The 17638-nt window shown below is 50.9% G+C and overlaps 2 protein-coding genes across 2 annotated transcripts in view; both read left to right on the plus strand.

The window, feature by feature from the left end:
* The window catches only part of LOC138797143 (zinc finger protein 271-like), a 124566-nt gene that overhangs the window by 24033 nt on the left and 82895 nt on the right, over nt 1–17638 (plus strand). Inside the window, exon 2 of the mRNA XM_069976942.1 lies at nt 16389–16446. The gene's annotated coding sequence lies outside the window, so the exon portion shown is untranslated. The remainder of the gene's footprint in view (nt 1–16388; nt 16447–17638) is intronic.
* LOC138797129 (oocyte zinc finger protein XlCOF8.4-like) lies at nt 97–9221 on the plus strand. The gene is made up of 8 exons (XM_069976927.1): nt 97–199; nt 899–1006; nt 1258–1422; nt 1511–1646; nt 1947–2035; nt 6599–6611; nt 8212–9054; nt 9154–9221. Exons 2-8 carry the CDS (start codon nt 929–931, stop codon nt 9219–9221), a joined length of 1392 nt encoding a protein of 463 aa, XP_069833028.1. The 5' UTR covers nt 97–199; nt 899–928.

Raw genomic sequence — 17638 nt, forward strand, 5'->3', positions numbered from 1 at the left:
CCGGAATCACGTAAAAAGCAACACAATCCATCTACCCTGAGCTCCGCCCCCACATGTACTGGTCACATGATTGTGACATCATCACAGGTCCTACACCTCCAGCATCTACCAGATACAGAGCAGCTCCTGGTCGGGCAGTCACTGCTGTTGTGTTGTGTGTGGAGATCTCTGCTCCTCAGTGTGTGACCCCAGCAGTAAGGTAAGCTTACAGGAGGAGGGATGTTACATTGTGTTACTATCAGTGTGTGACCCCAGCAGTAAGGTAAGCTTACAGGAGGAGGGATGTTACATTGTGTTACTATCAGTGTGACCCCCCCCAGCAGTAAGGTAAGCTTACAGGAGGAGGGATGTTACATTGTGTTACTATCAGTGTGTGACCCCAGCAGTAAGGTAAGCTTACAGGAGGAGGGATGTTACATTGTGTTACTATCAGTGTGTGACCCCAGCAGTAAGGTAAGCTTACAGGAGGAGGGGTGTTACATTGTGTTACTATCAGTGTGACCCCAGCAGTAAGGTAAGCTTACAGGAGGAGGGGTGTTACATTGTGTTACTATCAGTGTGTGACCCCAGCAGTAAGGTAAGCTTACAGGAGGAGGGATGTTACATTGTGTTACTATCAGTGTGTGACCCCAGCAGTAAGGTAAGCTTACAGGAGGAGGGATGTTACATTGTGTTACTATCAGTGTGTGACCCCCCCAGCAGTAAGGTAAGCTTACAGGAGGAGGGGTGTTACATTGTGTTACTATCAGTGTGACCCCAGCAGTAAGGTAAGCTTACAGGAGGAGGGATGTTAAATTTGCTGTGGCCCCTGTATGGTTTGGGGTCCCTGGCTGTGACACAAAGGCCCCGGCTGGACTAGACCCTTCTTGTGCTCCAGTTGTCTCCTCTTCTCCTCCAGACGCTCCTTCTCCTGAATGACCCCCCAAGGATGGAGAAGGACAGGAATGAGATCAGTAAGAGAATATTACACGTCACCTTGGAGATCATCCGCCTGCTGACCGGAGAGGTAACTTCTCTAGATTTCCACCATTGTTGTCTGGGCTCTTTGGCCCCCTCCCTCCCCCGCTCTATGTTCTGGATCTGGTCTCCTCTCTGTAGGTGCGGTGGTCTCCAGCACTGACCCCAGTAGTCCAGATGTGTCTCCTCCTCCTCCTCCTCCTCACTAGAGCTCTATACAGGGGGACAATCTCCTCTTTGTAGTGAGGAGGAGGCAGGAATACTGGGCTCAGTCCCCTCATTGTCTCTCTCCATCCCCAGGATTACACCATAGTGAAGAAGACATGGGGGGAGGGTGTGGCCTTCCCCCAGGAGTCAGGAGGGCGGAGCAGGGCCCGGGGCCCCATCACGGAGCCTCCATCACTGATACATGAGCAGAAGATCCTAGAACTCACCCACAGGATGACTGAGCTGCTGACTGGAGAGGTGACACTGGGGAATGCTGGGAGATGATAGAGTAATCCAGGAGGCAGCAGGCTGGGGGGGATGACTGTGTGATCATTGTGTGTGTCAGGTTCCTATAAGGTGTCAGGATGTGGCCGTCTATTTCTCCATGGAGGAGTGGGAGTATGTAGAAGGACACAAGGATCTGTACCGGGGGGAGCAGCCGCTCATGATGGAGGATCAGCCGCCCGGCCTCACAGCACAAGGTAAGAGGAGACCTTCCTGATGCTAGAGAGCAGGGGGGAGGGGCCCCTACATCCTCCTCCTCCTCCCATCCTCCCCCCATCCTCCTCCTCCCATCCTCCTCCTCCCATCCTCCCCCCATCCTCCTCCTCCCCCCCCCCCATCCTCCTCCTCCCATCCTCATCCTATCCTCCTCCTCCCCCCCCTATCCTCCTCCTCCCATCTTCCTCCCATCTTCCTCCCCCCCATCCTCCTCCCATCCTCCTCCACCTGATGACATGTAGCAGTGTATAATGGATTGGCTCCCTGTGTGTTCCCTACAGATGGAGGCAGTGACAGGAATCCACCAGAGAGGTGTCCCCGTCCTCTGTATTCCCAGGACTGTCCAGAGAGAAATGTCCCAGCAGACAATCAGCAGGTAGATGAGGCTGATGCTATAGCACTATATCTCTATAGCGCCCCCCGGTGCTGGTGGTTGTTGCTCCTGCACTCATAGATGTGATGAGGCTGATAGATACATGTTGCTGGTTTCTTATGTTGATGTGTTAGATTTTCCCTCCTGTCTGCTGGATTGTACTGAATTGTTCTATATGTCCCATCAGGGGGGAGATCAGGTGACTAATATTAAAGTGGAGGATGAAGCAGAAGAAGAGAGGATGAGGGGCGATCCCCCGTGTATGAGTGAGGTGAAGGAGGAGGAGACGCCGGCAGCTGCTATACCAGGTATGGGAGAAGGGAGGTACACAGGGATATAAGGGGGGGCTCCACCTTACAGCTACATTACAGTAACACTCCCCCCCCCCCCGTGTATATATGTATAGTGAGGGGGGGGGCACAGGGATATAAAGGGGGACTCCACCTTACAGCTACTTTACAGTAACACTCCCCCCCCCCCCCCCGTGTATATATGTATAGTGCAGTATAGTGAGGGGGGGGGGGGGCACAGGGATATAAGGGGGGGCTCCACCTTACAGCTACATTACAGTAACACCCCCCCCCCTGTGTATATATGTATAGTGCAGTATAGTGAGGGGGGGGCAGGGATATAAGGGGGGGCTCCACCTTACAGCTACATTACAGTAACCCCCCCCCCCCCCCATGTGTATATATGTATAGTGCAGTATAGTGAGGGGGGGGGGCAGGGATATAAGGGGGGGCTCCACCTTACAGCTACATTACAGTAACCCCCCCCCCCCCCCGTGTATATATGTATAGTGCAGTATAGTGAGGGGGGGCACAGGGATATAAGGGGGGGCTCCACCTTACAGCTACATTACAGTAACACCCCCCCCCCCTTTGTATATATGTATAGTGCAGTATAGTGAGGGGGGGCAGGGATATAAGGGGGGGCTCCACCTTACAGCTACATTACAGTAACCCCCCCCCCCCCCTGTGTATATATGTATAGTGCAGTATAGTGAGGGGGGGGGGTCACAGGGATATAAGGGGGGGCTCCACCTTACAGCTACATTACAGTAACACCCCCCTGTGTATATATGTATAGTGCAGTATAGTGAGGGGGGGGGCAGGGATATAAGGGGGGGGCTCTACCTTACAGCTACATTCCAGTAACCCCCCCCCCCCCCTGTGTATATATGTATAGTGAGGGGGGGGGGCACAGGGATATAAGGGGGGGCTCCACCTTACAGCTACATTACAGTAGCCCCCCCCCTGTGTATATATGTACAGTGCAGTATAGTGAGGGGGGGGCAGGGATATAAGGGGGGGCTCCACCTTACAGCTACATTACAGTAACACCCCCCCCCCTGTGTATATATGTATAGTGCAGTATAGTGAGGGGGGGCAGGGATATAAGGGGGGGCTCCACCTTACAGCTACATTACAGTAACACCCCCCCCCCTGTGTATATATGTATAGTGCAGTATAGTGAGGGGGGGCAGGGATATAAGGGGGGGCTCCACCTTACAGCTACATTACAGTAACCCCCCCCCCTGTGTATATATGTATAGTGCAGTATAGTGAGGGGGGGGGCAGGGATATAAGGGGGGGCTCCACCTTACAGCTACATTACAGTAACACCCCCCCTGTGTATATATGTATAGTGCAGTATAGTGAGGGGGGGGCAGGGATATAAGGGGGGCTCCACCTTATAGCTACATTACAGTAACACCCCCCCCCCCTGTGTATATATGTATAGTGCAGTATAGTGAGGGGGGGGCAGGGATATAAGGGGGGGCTCCACCTTATAGCTACATTACAGTAACACCCCCCCCCCCCTGTGTATATATGTATAGTGCAGTATAGTGAGGGGGGGGGCACAGGGATATAAGGGGGGGCTCCACCTTACAGCTACATTACAGTAACACCCCCCCCTGTGTATATATGTATAGTGCAGTATAGTGAGGGGGGGGGCACAGGGATATAAGGGGGGGCTCCACCTTACAGCTACATTACAGTAACCCCCCCCTCCTGTGTATATATGTATAGTGCAGTATAGTGAGGGGGGGGGCAGGGATATAAGGGGGGGCTCCACCTTATAGCTACATTACAGTAACACCCCCCCCTGTGTATATATGTATAGTGCAGTATAGTGAGGGGGGGCACAGGGATATAAGGTGGGGCTCCACCTTACAGCTACATTACAGTAACCCCCCCCCCCCCGGTGTATATATGTATAGTGCAGTATAGTGAGGGGGGGGGGGGGTCACAGGGATATAAGGGGGTGCTCCACCTTACAGCTACATTACAGTAACACCCCCCCCCCCTGTGTATATATGTATAGTGCAGTATAGTGAGGGGGGGGCAGGGATATAAGGGGGGGCTCCACCTTACAGCTACATTACAGTAACACCCCCCCCCTGTGTATATATGTATAGTGCAGTATAGTGAGGGGGGGGCAGGGATATAAGGGGGGGCTCCACCTTACAGCTACATTACAGTAACACCCCCCCCCCCCCCCCCCCCCCGTGTATATATGTATAGTGCAGTATAGTGAGGGGGGGCACAGGGATATAAGGGGGGGCTCCACCTTACAGCTACGTTATAGTAACACTCCCCCCCCCCCCCCCGTGTATATATGTATAGTGCAGTATAGTGAGAGGGGGGCAGGGATATAAGGGGGGGCTCCACCTTACAGCTACATTACAGTAACACCCCCCCCCCCCCCTGTGTATATATGTATAGTGCAGTATAGTGAGGGGGGGCACAGGGATATAAGGTGGGGCTCCACCTTACAGCTACATTACAGTAACCCCCCCCCCCCCCGGTGTATATATGTATAGTGCAGTATAGTGAGGGGGGGGGGGGTCACAGGGATATAAGGGGGTGCTCCACCTTACAGCTACATTACAGTAAGACCCCCCCCCCTGTGTATATATGTATAGTGCAGTATAGTGAGGGGGGGGCAGGGATATAAGGGGGGGCTCCACCTTACAGCTACATTACAGTAACACCCCCCCCCTGTGTATATATGTATAGTGCAGTATAGTGAGGGGGGGGCAGGGATATAAGGGGGGGCTCCACCTTACAGCTACATTACAGTAACACCCCCCCCCCCCCCCCCCGTGTATATATGTATAGTGCAGTATAGTGAGGGGGGGCACAGGGATATAAGGGGGGGCTCCACCTTACAGCTACGTTATAGTAACACTCCCCCCCCCCCCTCCGTGTATATATGTATAGTGCAGTATAGTGAGAGGGGGGCAGGGATATAAGGGGGGGCTCCACCTTACAGCTACATTACAGTAACACCCCCCCCCCCCCTGTGTATATATGTATAGTGCAGTATAGTGAGGGGGGGCTGGGTTATAAGGGGGGGCTCCACCTTACAGCTACATTACAGTAACCCCCCCCCTGTGTATATATGTATAGTGCAGTTTAGTGAGGGGGGGTCACAGGGATATAAGGGGGGGCTCCACCTTACAGCTACATTACAGTAACCCCCCCCTGTGTATATATGTATAGTGCAGTATAGTGAGGGGGGGCACAGGGATATAAGGGGGGGCTCCACCTTACAGCTACATTACAGTAACCCCCCCCCCTGTGTATATATGTATAGTGCAGTATAGTGAGGGGGGGGCAGGGATATAAGGGGGGGCTCCACCTTACAGCTACATTACAGTAACACCCCCCCCCCTGTGTATATATGTATAGTGCAGTATAGTGAGGGGGCTCACAGGGATATAAGGGGGGGCTCCACCTTACAGCTACATTACAGTAACACCCCCCCCCTGTGTATATATGTATAGTGCAGTATAGTGAGGGGGGGGCAGGGATATAAGGGGGGGCTCCACCTTACAGCTACATTACAGTAACACTCCCCCCCCCCCCCTGTGTATATATGTATAGTGCAGTATAGTGAGGGGGGGGGCACAGGGATATAAGGGGGGGCTCCACCTTACAGCTACATTACAGTAACCCCCCCTCCCCCCCTGTGTATATATGTATAGTGCAGTATAGTGAGGGGGGGCACAGGGATATAAGGGGGGGCTCCACCTTACAGCTACATTACAGTAACACCCCCACCCCCCCCTGTGTATATATGTATAGTGCAGTATAGTGAGGGGGGGCACAGGGATATAAGGGGGGCTCCACCTTATAGCTACATTACAGTAACACCCCCCCCCTGTGTATATATGTATAGTGCAGTATAGTGAGGGGGGGGGGGGCAGGGATATAAGGGGGGGCTCCACCTTACAGCTACATTACAGTAACACCCCCCCCCTGTGTATATATGTATAGTGCAGTGTAGTGAGGGGGGGCACAGGGATATAAGGGGGGCTCCACCTTATAGCTACATTACAGTAACACCCCCCCCCTGTGTATATGTGTATAGTGCAGTATAGTGAGGGGGGGCACAGGGATATAAGGGGGGCTCCACCTTACAGCTACATTACAGTAACCCCCCCCCCCCCTGTGTATATATGTATAGTGACGGGGGGCAGGGATATAAGGGGGGCTCCACCTTATAGCTACATTACAGTAACACTTCTTTCCGTAGCTTTGTCCTTTCCAGGCTAGTTCCTCTCGTACTTAGGATACTGCCCTACGCTTTTTTGACGTGTCGGCGAGGGTTAGGTTGTTCCTGGACTTTTCTCCCTTTAAAGTGCTTAGCGCTGCATTGTAGATATAGGTAGATATAGTAGAAGTACTGGATGGACTGTTTGTCTGTAACTGCATCTGTACACATTCGTATCTAGACTAGACTGCCCTTTTTTGTCAGGGGTCCTGGCATTAGCCAGGCCCTGGCTTGATTACAGCAAGAAGAGTAGGTTTTGCTTCTTGCCTCTCTGAGAATCGGGTAAGTACTAACTTGCACTTCCTTCCAGCAAGTAACTCCTCCTACAGGGGCTTAAGTGAACTTCCCTGTGAGTGGTGGGGATGAGTGTGAGCATAAGAAAGAAGAGTAGAGATTGGTTAGAAGTAGAGAGCACCTCCTATTGGTCAAGAATAACATATGGCATACAATAAACATTAACCCATGTCCTCTGCTGTGAAATAAATAGGAATACAAAACACTGACATCTAGTGGCGAAACTGTAAAGTACCATTCATCACCACTTTACCTGAAAAGAGGAATCTTTCCTTGAGAGGTGCACAGGAGTGATGCAAAACCGCCTGTGGTGGGACACCACACTTACACATTCTCTATCACAGCCGCGGCACACTTTTTATACTTAAAAAATCCTGGGGCACACCACCAACCAAAATGGCACAAAATGACACTAAAACAGTACATATTATACATATAGTTAATAATATAGATTCTAAATGTATTTATACTCACTCCTGGGCCTGTTTTCTTCTCCCCCCTGTGCTTCTCTCCTGTGCTTCTCTCCACCATACTTCTCCCCCCTGCTTCTCTCCTGTGCTTCTCTCCACCATACTTCTCCCCCCTACTCCCCTCCTGTGCTTCTCTCCACCATACTTTTCCCCCTTGCTTTTCTCCTGTGCTTCTCTCCACCATACTTCTCCCCCCTGCTTCTCTCCTGTGCTTCTCCCCCTCCATGCTTTTCTCCCCCTGCTTCTATCCTGTGCTTCTCTTCACCATACTTCTCCCCCCTGCTTCTCTCCTGTGCTTCTCTCCACCATACTTCTCCCCCATGCTTCTCTCCACCATACTTCTCTCCCCCATGCTTCTCTCCACCAAACTTCTCTCCCCCTGCTTCTCTCCACCATACTGCTCTCCCCCATCCCCAGTTTTCTCCTCCCCCCCCCTTCCTCCTCACCTCCTCCGAAATGGTCGCCGCCCGTAGGGCCCGGACGTGCTCCTCCAATCAGCGGAGATCGGGAGCTGCACCACGCAACCGCCCACATTATAATCCGCCACTGATTGCTGCGCATTGCCAGGGAACAAAACACAGGGGCACCATAGTTTGGGGAACTTTCCCCGCGGTACACCCGACCATGTGTTGAGGCACACTAGTTGAAAATCACTGCTCTATAAGGCATCCTATGGATCCTCACCTGCTCTAGGAATCTAAAAACTTAGACTTATTCTTCTAAAAAGCATAACATTTTTTTGTATGGGAACATGATCTTTTAAACTTACCTGCAGTTAAATCAGTTAGTCATGTGACTGATTATTACCATATGATTGGTTCACTCTCTTTGTTTTTCCCCCAACAGAAAATGTCGGTAATATCTCTGAGGGAAACGTTGTGTTCTTGTTGAATTATAAAAAAGCTGAAGCTGCGGAGCAGCACTCCTCAGGAGCAAACCTTCTTATCCTTAATGTACTTCCAGGACGTCACACTACAGATCTATCATATAATCTCCCCAATCGTCAGGATCCGTCTCGTGCCAAATCCCAGACTGTTATCACGAGGACAGAGCAGAATGGGAATAGTTTTCAGTGTGGTGAATGTGGAAAAGCCTTTACAAACAGCTCAGATCTTTTTACACACAGAAATAGTCACACGGGAGAGAAGCCATATTCATGTTTAGAATGTGGGAAATGTTTTACATATAAATCACAGCTTGTTCTACATGAAAGAATTCATACAGGAGAGAAACCATTTTCATGTTCAGAATGTGGGAAATGTTTTACAAGTAGGTCAAATCTTGTTAAACATGAGAGAATTCACACAGGAGAGAAGCCGTACTCCTGTTCAGAATGTGGGAAATGTTTTACAGAAAAATCAGGGCTTGTTATGCACGAAAGAAGTCACACAGGGGAAAAGCCATTTTCTTGTTCAGAGTGTGAGAAATGTTTCTCGCGTAAATCTCAGCTTGTTATACATGAGAGAATTCATACAGGAGAGAAACCGTATTCATGTTCTCAATGTGGGAAATACTTTAAAAGCAGATCCGATCTGGCTAACCATGAGAGACGTCACAAAGGCGAAAAGCCGTATTTATGTTCAGAATGTGACAAATGTTTTGCACGTAAATCACAGCTTGTTATACATACAAGAATTCATACAGGAGAGAAGCCATATTCATGTTCAGAATGTGGGAAATATTTTAAAAGTAAATCAGATCTGGCTAAACACGGAAAAAGTCACACAGGGTCGAAGCCAAATGTTTTACATTACAGATGCAAAATGTAAATCACATCTTGTAACCCAGATGGGAGATGGAAAAACTTACAGGAGAAGCCACATTCATGTTCAGAATGTGGGAAATGTTATTACTAAGGCAATCTGAGGAACTGTCAGCAATGTGTTAGAAGTCAAGAAGACAGAAGGTACTTGGTCCACAGAGACTTGTATTAAGAATACAGATGTCTGGCCACATGTGCTGGGTGTATGTGTACCTGTGAGCTGGTCCTCAATGAAGCCTGACCCCATGCACACAGTCAGATTTACTATTACGTGCATGGTTCTATGGCCCTGGGCCTGACACACGGCAGGCGTAGAGATCTACATCTGCTCCAGAGTCTTTACTCATCAGGCGAGCAGGGCATACGTCAGGAAGAAGTCCTGCACCTTGAAGTACGCACAGGGATAGATTCCCCCCACCGATGTCTCCAGTCAAGTTTTCTGCTCATAATCAATGTACAAACCAAATGAAATAAATGCTGCATATAAAAGGACGGTAGTATGTGAGGCCGGGGTCATAGAGCTGTAATATGTACCACATCTGTAAGCGTCGATATGGGATAAAATGGATACACGTGTGTGTGTATGGGCCCGGGCAGTATTAATGCGAAAAGGCTGCCCCCGCCTGGGGCGTCCAATTCTTGGCGTTCACCTCCTTCTTGATCGAGGCAAAGATGGAAGACACCAATGTCGCCAGGAATCTCTGAATACCCGGAGCCCCTGTGGACGTCACCAATGCCAGACTGCAAACTGTTTCGGGGTCCGTCTTCAGACCCAGGTTGGATATTATGAATCCCAGGAAAGACAGAGACGTCTTCTCAGAAACGTATTCCTCCAGCTCAGCGTAGAGACGGTTCTGCCGGGGGCGCTGTGTGGGGAGCAGATAAAGATGTCATCCAAGTCGACCGCCACGTAGGTATAAAGCAGATCCCGAGAGATTAAGGAACTCCTGACGGCTGGTGCGTTGGAGAGGCCAAAAGGCATTGCCGAGTACTCATAGGGGGAGATTTATCAAAGGGTGTAAAATTTAGACTGGTGCAAACTGGCCACATCAACCAATTACAGCTCAGCTTATAGCTCTGGTGAAAGGAAAGAGGAGCTGTGATTGGTTGCTGTGGACAGTTTGCACCAGTCTAAATTTTACACCCTTTGATAAATCTCCCCCATAGTGCCCATCGCGGGGTCTTTTATTCGTTCGGAGACGAGGACTTATGAATAAACCCCCTCTCCAAATTTTCCTTTATATATTTGGACACAGCCGGCGTCTCTGGGAGAGAGAGAGGATAGACCCAACCACGAGGCGGTGTTGCTCCAGGCAGTCGGTTGATCAGGCAGTCGTGTGGTGGTAGAACCCTTCAAGAAATCTGGCAGTGTGATCCTAGGTGTAGGATGTCGCCAGACTGCTAATCGATTACCGGTGCGTGCTCACAGAACCAGGCCAGGCCAAGAGTATAAGGACCCACCGCAACTGGTTATACATAGAAGACGATGTCCTGGCAGTGCAGGGTTATGATCTGTAGCTTGAGGGGCTTGATACCGTATGTCACGGGGGTTTGGCAAAGGTGAGACATTCACTAAAATAAGACATTCAGTGGCCTCTCCATCCTGGTCATCAGTAGATGGTGCTGTAGGACTAAGTCATGTGGTAGAAGTCTCCCTATATAACTCTAAGCCATAGGAACAGATGGGGATAGTTAAGGCACTGTGCCTCTAAAGGGGATCTGTCAGCTCCTGGGCCTTACCTGAGGTGGTGACGTGCTGACAGTGTGCTGTATCTGTACCTGAGGTGGTGACATGCTGACAGTGTGCTGTATCTTTACCTGAGGTGGTGACGTGCTGACAGTGTGCTGTATCTTTACCTGAGGTGGTGACATGCTGACAGTGTGCTGTATCTGTACCTGAGGTGGTGACATGCTGACAGTGTGCTGTAGCTGTACCTGAGGTGGTGACAGTGTGCTGTAGCTGTACCTGAGGTGGTGACAGTATGCTGTAGCTGTACCTGAGGTGGTGACAGTATGCTGTAGCTGTACCTGAGGTGGTGACAGTGTGCTGTAGCTGTACCTGAGGCGGTGACAGTGTGCTGTAGCTGGTCATCCCCTAGTCAGCATAGTGCATTTTGGTAATTTTCTGTGCAGTGGATTATACACAATCTCAGGTCTCCTGCTGTAATGAAGAGTCAATGAGGAGTTGTGGATCAGTGTTTGTGCCGCCTCACCGCTCCTTCCTCCTCCCTCTTCTTCATGAATAATCAATGCTGCCCAGCCTCCTGCTCGCTCAGCTGTCAGTCAGTGTCTCTGCTTCCCGGCCTCCTGCTCGCTCAGCTGTCAGCCAGTGTCTCTGCTGCTCGGCCTCCTGCTCGCTCAGCTGTCAGTCAGTGTCTCTGCTGCCCGGCCTCCTGCTCGCTCAGCTGTTAGTGTCTCTGCTGCCCGGCCTCCTGCTCGCTCAGCTGTCAGTCAGTGTCTCTGCTGCCCGGCCTCCTGCTCGCTCAGCTGTCAGTCAGTGTCTCTGCTGCCCGGCCTCCTGCTCCCTCAGCTGTCAGTCAGTGTCTCTGCTGCCCGGCCTCCTGCTCGCTCAGCTGTAAGCCAGTGTCTCTGCTGCCCGGCCTCCTGCTCGCTCAGCTGTCAGACAGTGTCTCTGCTGCCCGGCCTCCTGCTCGCTCAGCTGTCAGTCAGTGTCTCTGCTGCCCTGCCTCTTGCTCGCTCAGCTGTCAGTCAGTGTCTCTGTTGCCCGGCCTCTTGCTCGCTCAGCTGTCAGCCAGTATCTCTGATTAATAAATAAACCATTAAATTGTGGTCAGCACCTCCATCTCAATTAACTCAATTCCACCATAAATAAGTCAGCACAAAGAGACTTCTTTGGACTTAAAGGGTTAAGAGTTCTACTGGATAAACTCCACAAACTCTTCAGCTTTCATAAAATCCATAATTTTTATTTCATATTCATCAAAAAATTCACTAGGTCCTAAGTCATGGCTCATAATGTAGTAAATCAACATAATCCAAGGAAAAGTGTAAGAGGACGAACAACGGTGACTGTGTTTACAGATTACCGATATCCTCCCGGTGGTGTGGCTGGGGCATAGTGCTGCTGTCAGTGCTGCTGGGGCATAGTGCTGCTGTCAGTGCTGCTGGGGCATAGTGCTGCTGTCAGTGCTGCTGGGGCATAGTGCTGCTGTCAGTGCTGCTGGGGCATAGTGCTGCTGGGGCATAGTGCTGCTGTCAGTGCTGCTGGGGCATAGTGCTGCTGTCAGTGCTGCTGGGGCATAGTGCTGCTGTCAGTGCTGCTGGGGCATAGTGCTGCTGTCAGTGCTGCTGGGGCATAGTGCTGCTGTCAGTGCTGCTGGGGCATAGTGCTGCTGTCAGTGCTGCTGGGGCATAGTGCTGCTGTCAGTGCTGCTGGGGCATAGTGCTGCTGTCAGTGCTGCTGGGGCATAGTGCTGCTGGGACATAGTGCTGCTGTCAGTGCTGCTGGGGCATAGTGCTGCTGTCAGTGCTGCTGGGGCATAGTGCTGCTGTCAGTGCTGCTGGGGCATAGTGCTGCTGTCAGTGCTGCTTGGGCATAGTGCTGCTGTCAGTGCTGCTGGGGCATAGTGCTGCTGTCAGTGCTGCTGGGGCATAGTGCTGCTGTCAGTGCTGCTGGGGCATAGTGCTGCTGGGACATAGTGCTGCTGTCAGTGCTGCTGGGGCATAGTGCTGCTGTCAGTGCTGCTGGGGCATAGTGCTGCTGTCAGTGCTGCTGGGGCATAGTGCTGCTGGGACATAGTGCTGCTGTCAGTGCTGCTGGGGCATAGTGCTGCTGTCAGTGCTGCTGGGGCATAGTGCTGCTGGGACATAGTGCTGCTGTCAGTGCTGCTGGGGCATAGTGCTGCTGTCAGTGCTGCTGGGGCATAGTGCTGCTGTCAGTGCTGCTTGGGCATAGTGCTGCTGTCAGTGCTGCTGGGGCATAGTGCTGCTGTCAGTGCTGCTGGGGCATAGTGCTGCTGTCAGTGCTGCTGGGGCATAGTGCTGCTGGGACATAGTGCTGCTGTCAGTGCTGCTGGGGCATAGTGCTGCTGTCAGTGCTGCTGGGGCATAGTGCTGCTGCAGGACACTGACAGCAGCACTATGCCCCAGGCTATCGGTAATCTGTAAACACAGTCACCGTTGTTCGTCCTCTTACACTTTTCCTTGGATTATGTTGATTTACTACATTGATGAGCCATGACTAAGGACCTAGTGGTCTGAAACACGTCGGCACTTTTTGCTGAATATGAAATAAAAATTATGGATTTTATGAAAGCTGAAGAGTTTGTGGAGTTTATCCAGTAGACATGTCTCTGATTGCAGATCAGTCCTCTGTAGGCAGTTTATGTCTAAAAGAATTTCTCAGCCTAAATGCGTTGGAGCTGTGGTCTAGAGCAGTACTTCCCAACCTTTTCAACCTCGGGGCACCCCTACTAAATATTGTTCTACAAAATAAGAAAATCGTCATACAGTGACTGACAGGTGACGTCTTCTTTGATGCGTCACTTTCCCTCTTCCTCTCCATCCAGTCCAGTCCTCCATGATGATTCCTTCCAGATACGTTAGATCTCTTCAGAACCTGCGAGACAAACAATTTAGGCTCCGCACATTTCTAGCAACTTCCTTCCCTTCCTCCCCCCTGTAGGCTCCCATAGTAACTGCGCTGTTTGGTGTTATGTGCAGTAAAGCGAGTAGGAATGTGGGATGCCCCGTGTTTGTAGGATCCCCTGCTGTGCCCCCTGTATGTAGGATTCCCTGCTGTGCCCCCATGAGCTAATAATGCCCCCAGAGGTGCCCCCATGAGCTAATAATGCCCCCAGAGGTGCCCCCATATACTAATAATGCCCCCAGAGGTGCCCCCATATAGTAATAATGCCCCCAGAGGTGCCCCCATATACTAATAATGCCCCCAGAGGTGCCCCTATGAGCTAAAAATGCCCTCAGACGTGCTCCCATATACTAATAATGCCCCCAGAGGTGCCCCCATGAACTAATATTGCCACCAGAGGTGCCCTCATGAGCTAATAATGCCCCCAGAGGTGCCCTCATGAGCTAATAATGCCCCCAGAGGTGCCCCCATATACTAATAATGCCCCCAGAGGTGCCCCCATACACTAATAATGCCCCCAGAGGTGCCCCCATGAGCTAATAATGCCCCCAGAGCTGCCCCCATGAGCTAATAATGCCCCCAGAGGTGCCCTCATGAGCTAATAATGCCGCCTGAGGTACCCCCATATACTAATAATGCCCCCAGAGGTGCCCCCATGAGCTAATAATGCCCCCAGAGGTGCCCCCATGAGCTAATAATGCCCCCAGAGGTGCCCCCATATACTAATAATGCCCCCAGACGTACCCCCATTTACTAATAATGCCCCCAGAGGTGCCCCCATGAACTAATATTGCCCCCAGAGGTGCCCCCATATACTAATAATGCCCCCAGAGGTGCCCCCATAAGCTAATGCCCCCATATACTAATAATGCCCCCAGAGGTGCCCCCATGAACTAATAATGCCCCCAGAGGTGCCCCCATATACTAATAATGCCCCCAGAGGTGCCCCCATGAACTAATAATGCCCCCCAGAGGGGCCCCCATGAGCTAATAATGCCCCCAGAGGTGCCCCCATGAACTAATAATGCCCCCAGAGGTGCCCCCATGAGCTATTAATGCCCCCAGAGGTGCCCCCATGAGCTATTAATGCCCCCAGAGGTGCCCCCATGAGCTATTAATGCCCCCAGAGGTTCCCCCATGAGCTAATAATGCCCCAGAGGTTCCCACATATACTAATAATGCCCCCAGAGGTGCCCCCATGAGCTCATAATGCCCCCAGAGGTACCCCCCATATACTAATAATGCCCCCAGAGGTGCCCCCATGAACTAATAATGCCCCCAGAGATGCCCCCATATACTAATAATGCCCCCAGAGGTGCCCCCATGAACTAATAATGCCCCCAGAGGTGCCCCCTTGAACTAATAATGCCCCCAGATGTGCCCCCATATACTAATAATGCCCCCAGAGGTGCCCCCATGAACTAATAATGCCCCCAGAGGTGCCCCCATATACTAATAATGCCCCCAGAGGTGCCCCCATATACTAATAATACCCCCAGAGGTGCCCCCTTGAACTAATAATGCCCCCAGAGGTGCCCCCATATACTAATAATGCCCCCAGAGGTGCCCCCATGAGCTAATAATGCCCCCAGAGGTGCCCCCATATACTAATAATGCCCCCAGAGGTGCCCCCTTGAACTAATAATGCCCCCAGAGGTGCCCCCATATACTAATAATGCCCCCAGAGGTGCCCCCATGAGCTAATAATGCCCCCAGAGGTGCCCCCATATACTAATAATGCCCCCAGAGGTGCCCCCATATACTAATAATGCCCCCTGCTCTGCCCCTAAAAAAAACGAACATCCTACTCACCTAATCGGCGCTGTGTGGCTGCAGGCAGCAGCTCCTCCTCTTCTGGCTCCATCTTGCGAGCCGCAGGGACGGGACTTCCGGCAGGCGTGATGACGTTACATGATCACGCCTGCCGGAGAGGTCACGTCCCGGCCTCCCATAGGCTGCTGGCATGAAGCGCCGGCAGCCTATGGGAGGGAATGTAGGATCAGGACGCTGACACTTCCTGCTCCTACATTATGCTCACTTTAATGTTCCGCCCACTCACAGTGCTCACAGTGCGGGCGGAACATCAAAGTGATCTGTGCATCCTGAGAAGCTGCGCTTCCGCAGTTTCTTGGGATGCTTAAAGTGACAGCGCACATTTCCCACCGGGATCCCGCGGCACCCCTTAAGGACTGGGCCAATTGTCACTTTGGCGTTTTTGTTTTTTCCTCCTCGCCTTCTAAGACCCATAACTCTTTCATTTTTCCACCTACAGGGCCCGGTCTTGTTATTTTCGGGAGCAGGTGTACTGTGTAATGGCGTCTTTCAATCTGCCATAAAATGAATGACGGAATGGGGTGAACTTGGGTCAAAAAATGTGCAAATTTTGGGGGGCTTCCATGTTTATGTAATGCACTTCACAGTAAGACTGACATTTTTTCTTTATTCTATAGGTCGGTCTGAACACGGCGATATGCAGGTTTACGAGGTTTTCTAACGTTTGACTATTTTCATTAGCAGTAAAACTTTTTATTTTTTTTTATGTGTATTTTTTGTGACTCCTATAGCGCATTTATTTTTGCACCTACGGGGTCGTATGGGGTGTAATTGTTTGCATCATGATCTCTAGTTTTTATTAGTAACATTTTTTTTTAGATCAGACGTATTGATCACTTTTGATCAGAAAAGTGAAGACCTGACTGCACGGAGGAAGGTAAGAGACGCTGCGGGGGTCCCGATAGCTAAGTGACTGGAGATGCTACTGTCCTCTATACTTAAACACAGCAGCATTTAAGGGGTTAATGGCGGGCGGCGGGTGAGGGCCTGGCTGCAGATAGCTCAACTCGTGAACCCGCTCCATAGCCCCGTAGCCGCTCCATATGCCCCTCCTACGTTAGGGCACAGGCAGTGGGGGGGTAAATGTACACCCATGGTCGTTAAGGGGTTAAAATAACAGTAATTATTTGCCATTAAATGACAGCCATCTATTCAGTTTTCACGGCTGTGTTTTCAATCCACTCCTGGTTTTGGTTGCAAATTACTAACTGGCAGGTCACTAGACAGGTGAGTTACCTCTAGACCACAGCCCCTACACACTGATCAGTTTTTCAGAATAGTGACTTGGTGTAAGAGCATTGCTTTGGTGTAAGAGCTCCCTGTACTGGGAGGGAGGGGGAGTGGAGGACGGACATGGTCTGCATAGCGGGGTCTACAGCCCTGTACCCTGACCCAGGAAGTCTCCCTCACCTTCCAAATCATAGCAGGTCCACTTCAGGCTGGGGCTTACATCAGGGGACAGGACTGTGGAGGTAATCCCTTCATAGCTGTAACCCCTCTCTCCCCGGACAGAGAGTGCTGCTATACTGTGCCCACATCTGCCCTACTCATTCCTTCATGCTCCCTACAGTCTCTGTCAGTCCTTGTGTTTCCCTCCTCTCTATTCTTGCCATAATATGCCTGCACTCACACTCAGCTATACACACTGCTGCTATAATGTGCCTGCACTTACACTCAGCTATACACACTGCTGCTATAATGTGCCTGCACTCACACTCGGCTACACACACTGCTGCTATAATGTGCCTGCACTCACACTCAGCTATACACACTGCTGCTATAATGTGCCTGCACTGACACTCAGCTATACACACTGCTGCTATAATCTGCCTGCACTTACACTCAGCTATACACACTGCTGCTATAATCTGCCTGCACTTACACTCAGCCATTCACACTGCTGTATAGAAAAGTTTGTCATTGTCCTCCTGCACAGCTGTGTGTTTCTTACTTGCTGTTTTTTTTTTTCATTTTTATGCAGTTACTATACATTATACACCACATGCTGATTGCTATACTGTACAGTAACATATATCACATATCCAGCTGCTGTGTTATCAGGGTTATAC

The sequence above is a fragment of the Dendropsophus ebraccatus genome, chromosome 7 (genome assembly GCF_027789765.1).
Source record: "Dendropsophus ebraccatus isolate aDenEbr1 chromosome 7, aDenEbr1.pat, whole genome shotgun sequence".
NCBI classification, from domain to species: domain Eukaryota; kingdom Metazoa; phylum Chordata; class Amphibia; order Anura; family Hylidae; genus Dendropsophus; species Dendropsophus ebraccatus.